This window comes from Pelobates fuscus, chromosome 9, assembly GCF_036172605.1.
Source record: "Pelobates fuscus isolate aPelFus1 chromosome 9, aPelFus1.pri, whole genome shotgun sequence".
In the NCBI taxonomy this organism is placed as follows: domain Eukaryota; kingdom Metazoa; phylum Chordata; class Amphibia; order Anura; family Pelobatidae; genus Pelobates; species Pelobates fuscus.
The window spans coordinates 24592499-24598706 of NC_086325.1; the positions used below are offsets into that span (position 1 = coordinate 24592499).

The 6208-nt window shown below is 36.3% G+C and overlaps 1 protein-coding gene across 1 annotated transcript in view; it reads left to right on the forward strand.

Annotated features, from left to right (window-relative positions):
- The window catches only part of LOC134572541 (protein SPT2 homolog), a 48763-nt gene extending 44285 nt beyond the window's left edge, over positions 1-4478 (forward strand). The window contains exons 9-10 of the mRNA XM_063431564.1: positions 2589-2726; positions 4051-4478. Coding sequence (XP_063287634.1) covers positions 2589-2726; positions 4051-4116 — 204 coding nt within the window. The 3' untranslated portion in view covers positions 4117-4478. The remainder of the gene's footprint in view (positions 1-2588; positions 2727-4050) is intronic.
- The last annotated feature ends 1730 nt before the right edge of the window (positions 4479-6208 follow it).

Consider the following 6208-nt stretch of genomic DNA (forward strand, 5'->3'; position numbering starts at 1 on the left):
GCAGTAACAAATATACCATGACACCAGAATGGATCGAGATCTGGGTTACTTTATAGATATCCAACATCTCTGTAATGTTGCCCTACATCCTTTTGGAAAAGTAAGATACAAACACAACTATTCTTATTCAGATGGTCTTTCGTATTAAATACGTTTTAAGAATACATGAAACAAAAAAAAAATCTTAGGAATTTTTCTTCAAAAATGCCATATATAGATCCCTGGAAGTCTGCACGTAAACAGTCATTACATTTTCACTTCTCACACTGAAACAAACCTACAAATAAAGAATGTTACGAAAAAACGTTCACTTCTCGTTTTTTAAAATCTGTTTCATTAAATGTTGCTTAATAATACATTTTAATGTATATAGATGTTTTATTTATTAAATGTTTATCTGGCCGTGTAGCCAAGTTGTGCCAAACTGTTATCTGATGCATTCTGGCTACTGAGACCGATAAAACAAAAAAAAAAGTAACATCTCAAAAAAGAGGGTGAGTATGTGTTGAAACGGATGCTAATGACATCATAGAGAACATGTACAATACACAGCACACCTTCATTAAAATTAACCCTTGTTGTGAGAAATTCTATAAATCCAGGTAGAGATTTAAAACACCACATTTGTACAGGAACAACCGAGGAGGAGGAGATGGTGAGTAAATAGTATGTACAAATATATACAAAGAAAGACACTGTATCAATCCACATAATATAGGACCACTGACTCCTGGCCCAAGGATAAGTGCATCGTTATAACCTTTTATAAGGTTAATCTGCAGGAAAGAGGCATTCAGCTAAACTCCGTGAGACTTGGACATCTTAAAATCATATGCAAATAGATACAAAGGAATATTAACATAATTAAACACAATCACATTAATTACCACAGGGAATATAATAAGCATATTATAAACTGATCATAAACTAAACGGGTGATGGATCAGTAGAAAAGTCTGTATGCCTTTAAAAAATCAAATCAAAAGCAAGCGTTCTCATTTAATGCAAGTGAAGATAAAACGCTTTGAGCAATTCTGCCTCTCGGTTGCCTTATTGTGGTAGAGCCGGGACATGATTTATGCCTATAAATCAGACAGGACAGTGGGTGCCCTGCATCAGCAAAGTGACATGCCACCGTTCTCTTGAGGATATCACGTGCCAGAGCTGCATAAATTGCCAATCTGTGTCCCCTTATCCCATCTCTGAAATCATTTGATGTCTTCCCAATATACATAATATATAATCACAGGGGCAGATAATTTGACATACCACGTGTGGTACTGCAGGCTATACATTGCCAGATTTTAATATTCCTTGCGGGTTCTAGGATAGAAAAAAAAGATTTAACAATGTGTGTCTTTCATTTATTATTACTATGAAAAATATGGAATACAGACTCCTCTATATGCAATATAATAATAATGAATAAAATCACTTATTTCAAAAAGTTAAATGCACATAAAACCATTGGATCTATACTTCCATATACCCATTAAAATTGTTGCAGAGTCCAAAGCAGTCTTTGGGGAGTAGTCCTATTAGGGTTACTTCAGTGTTTCTACTGTGTTCCAGCGTCTTTGAAATACTATGTAACACTGTATCTGTTTGTACCTTAAAAGGATACAAGAAAACACTTCATAGCGTAAAACTGTTATTTAATTAAATACATGTGAATAAACCCTTTCCCCCCAAAGGGAACCCTTACATGCAAAAATGGTGATACTTATTTCTAAGATATCACAAATAAGCATACGTAGAAGGAGAGAAGCTGTTACCGCTCGTGGATCTAATGTTTAAAAACTCCCGCTCAATCTGCCCGTTAACAACGTTCAGTGCCAGTCCCGGGAGGATCTTATTGGTTATATGGAAGTATAGATCCAATGGTTTTATGTGCATTTGATTTTTTGAAAGAAGTGATTTTATTCATCATTGCTATATTGCATATAGAGGAGTCTGTATTCAAAAAAATGTCATAGTGCTAACCAATCTGTTTTTTCCAAGTAGAGCGCTTCCACTTATCTTTACATCTGAACTAAAAGAGATTTTTAAGGAAATTTTTTTTATTATTATTTTTTTTGTGGATAGCAGCTATTTTATTTTCATTTGTCATTTCTCAATATTGTATACTTTTATAAGAATTGCGCTCTCCTAGTGTGTTTATATTTAGGTTTCATTTATTATAAACTTTTTTTTAATTTTTTTTTTGTTAAGTGAAAATTTGCTGACCGTTATCGTTTTAATGTGGAGATTTTGCAGGGTACTTTATATGGCTGTTTGAAGAAAGGAATTCCTTGTAGTTCCTGAAATTATTTGTTAGCACGTACAAAGACTTTCTAAAGCATTATCTTCTGTTCTTTATTGCACAAATCCTTGCTTTGACCTAAGTGATGCTGAACTCAGCCACCAGTGTTCGTTTTTGGGTGATCCTAATGGCCGCACTGCACCAAAGTGATTCTTTTTAAAGCTGGTTACAAAAATATGATCTAAATATATACTAAGTGAGGATTATTAAAGTTGATGGTGTGGAAATGACACACACATATATATATGTGTGTGTGATATTCAATTTTTTTTAATTATTGTTTCAGATTGCGGGCTCTGGACTAAAGAGAGGACGGCCTAAAAATCCAGAACCAGACTCTCCTCATTCAGCAAATTTAACTCCTAAACGGCCCAGAGGGAGACCAAAGCTTGTGGTGAAACCTGTAGCTGTCAGCAACTCTGAGGTGAGGAAACCTAGAGAGACACTGTAGGCACTGTAACTGCTTTATTTCATTGAAGTGGTTGTTGTGTATGGAGTAGTCTGGTACGATCCTTCCATTCAGCATTGAAACTTTTTTTTTTTTTGGCCATGTTAAGGCTAAGTCCCCAGCAGGCAATCCTCTCTGTGCGGTTTGGGCTAATGAGGAAGTATTACCCTGAGCAGTAGTGGGTGGTTGTGATTGGCTGAGAGTGTCAGCTGACCACTTTCAGACTGTCACATCACCCATTGCTGATATGAGTTGGTATGGTTCTTTCTGCCTTAGCCATATCTACAGTAGTGGCTGGGCTGTGGGGAAGCCAGACGCCTTTACTTACTGTGAAACTGCACAAAAATGCTTTTACTCTTAATAGGCAAAGCGCCAGGATACTCAAGATACAATAATTAAATGTGATGAAATTGTTAGTTTAGTTGATGTGCCTAAAAAGCACAAAACAGAAAGAGGAGGGCTTCTATGGTGAAGTAAGTTTATTCAAAAATGAGTAACAGAATACAAATCTGCTACATTAAAAATAAAAATATATAAATACAAAAACAATGATATATATATCTATCTCTGTGGGTACTTTAATCAAATACAATCCCCTGTGATACAAATCAACATTCCGAGACACACGATTAAAGGGACACCATAGGCACCCTGACCACTTCAGCTCATTCCTGCTTGCTAGGCTACTTTTGGTCACCGACCTATACAAAACAAAACCTAAGCTTGAAAACGACCTCCCGAGAGATCTAAAAGTTGCTGTACAAGCTCCCAATAAATCTGCTTATACTTTGAACCTTGAGTGCCTGGACCATTCTCTATCTGCCAATGTATGACCTAGACACTATTTTATGAAGTTTCAGTGCTCTAAAGAGACGTGATGATTTTAGGTTTTTACGTGTGAATTTTCATAGATGGTGTTAATGGGTCCATTTTCCATTTTGAAGAATTTTAGCAGGTTGCTAATTCAAACTACCCCACAAAGGGATATTTTGAACTTAGCGTGGGGTCTTTTTTCGTTAGATTGTACCAAATGTTTTGGAAATAAGCATTTTTTTTTTAATTTTTTTTTTAACCACTAACAAGCCTACCACTAAAATTTTTAAGTCACACCTAGATTTAAATGCACAGCTCACCTTATATAGTTCATTTTGTACACATCAAATATGACTATTTAAAATGTAGGAATTAAAAATATTTTTTTACTAGTCATAACTTAATCATGATGAATTTTCCTTATGCCTGTACTTTTAATCGGATATCCGAAAGGGCTTTCAAATCGACTTTGACTTCTGTTTTAAAGGAGGAAGATTCTGGATCGTGCAAGGACAATGATGATACAGCCAGTGGGAATGAGGATAGTCCTTGAAATACAAATGTGTGAAGTCCACCTGCCCATCCCTTCATTTTTACGTCCATGCCAACTAGTGGTGGAAAATAGAATGCAATGGATGTCTGCAAAAAGAACTTTTAATTCACCCCTAAAAAATGATAAAAGTGGTTTAGATAATGAATTTCTTAGACAAGCTTGTTTACTTATGGAGAAAAATAGACAGTGTAACTTTGAAGATATATTTTTTGTTTTGTTTTTTTTTAATGTAGTTGAGGTTTTTAATGTGATGTGTTTTAAAGTTGGTAAATCTCATTGAGAACAAAAAAAATAAAAATCGTTCAGTGTATTTTTGCTGTTGCATCTGAGCTGGAGGGTGGGGGGTCAACATTTATTTTTAATTTTTTTTTTTTTTTTTTCCTACGAAAAAGCAAAACTAAAAAAAAGTGGTTTGTTTATTATAGATGTGTTGTATCTTTATATAACCTGACTGGATTTTACTCTGTCTGAAAGTTAGTTTTTTTCATTCAACTCATGTCATGTTTTTGTTTTTTGCCATTAATACATTGTTAACTGGTAATATTTGTCATATGGGTGTCTTTATTCCTTGAGATATCACTGGCACCAGATAAACGGGTTGGGATCTTTAAGGGGAAATCAAGGAAACACTACAAGCACTAGAGCATGCCGCAGTTATGTTACAAGAGTGCCCCCCATTTACTTGACCGTTTGACTTCTTACTCTGGTCTGCTGGGAGCCAATCACATCCTCCATGGATATCTGAAAGTTAATGGTAGGAGTTTCTGTAAGTTCTCCTGCACTAAGCCCTGCATAGCTCAATGCAGAGAGTTTCCAGCTCTCATAGAGGATGTGAGGTCAGATAGGTTCTCAAACTATAAACAAACCGTTAGACTACTTATTTGGTGAGGGCACTTCTGGCCACTACAATCTTTTGTAGTAGTTATGGTGATTGGATGTTTTTTTTTTTGTTTGCAAACTTGATGTCACACAGACCGCACTCCATTATGGCTCATCTCTGAGAGGTGCTTGGAAGTAGAGAGACATCTTAAAATGGCTGAAATTGTAAGACAGCCCCTCATAGCTGTCAGTGAGGAAGTCCTAACCCAGCAGCAGTTTCTATTGCCTGATGTGTTTTCTATAAATTGGAGTGACTTTTGCAACTGAAGCTCACCTTTCTGTCCTCTGAACTGCAGAGTGTGCATGCTCAGATCATTCCTCTCGATTAATGAACAAAGCTAACTAAATGGTGAACCGGGCTGTGTGTAGTTTGATAGTGCTGTAGTTGGCTAACATTTTGAAGTGCAGTTTCACTAATCCTATTTGAATGGAGCTGCTTTCCGGTGATAGACCTCTGCTGATTGATGGTTTATGGGATTAGTGCAGACTCGATGTTTCTGATTGGAATGTCTCTTCCTGGTGAGCATGTTGGTCTGCCTGTTCCCCCGGGAGCCTCTCTAAGCTGTGCAACTAAGGAACTTTGACAGTGTGTTTTTATTTTGTATTTAAAAATATATATTTTTAATGTATTATGTTTATAATGCATTCAAAAATTTACATCACTAATTTTTATCCTCAAATCTATTTATTACATTTCTAAAGCTGTTCTGCTTCTGTTTTCTGCGGATGTAATTTTCTGATGGATATTATTTTTGATAGATATATATATCTATATCCAGTACTTGCACTCCTGTAGATATAATAAGCGCCCGGTGCTTGTCAGCAAAAATTATAAGTCTATAGAAAAATAGCACTCCAGGGACTAGATAATATTATGGTGAAAAACTTAGCTTTTATTTAGCAAGATGCCACAGTGATTACCGTTTCAGTTCCAGTACAGAACCTGGATGCGTTCCAGCTGTAGTATAGGAGTCTGCTGGAAGGCATGGGGGCGTTAAACAATACACGCCCCCTTCGTTCCAGCACACTCCTATACTACAGCTGGAACGCATCCAGGCTACAGCAGCAAGACAGACAGCTGCAAATGCATCTATAACCGGCTCAAATTTTGCCGCTAATTTCGGCACTCCGCTATGGCAATCACAGGGGGCAAAGGGTAAGTAACCCGTGTGTACACTGTATGAAATAATTATGTATGATATTTAACACTTGT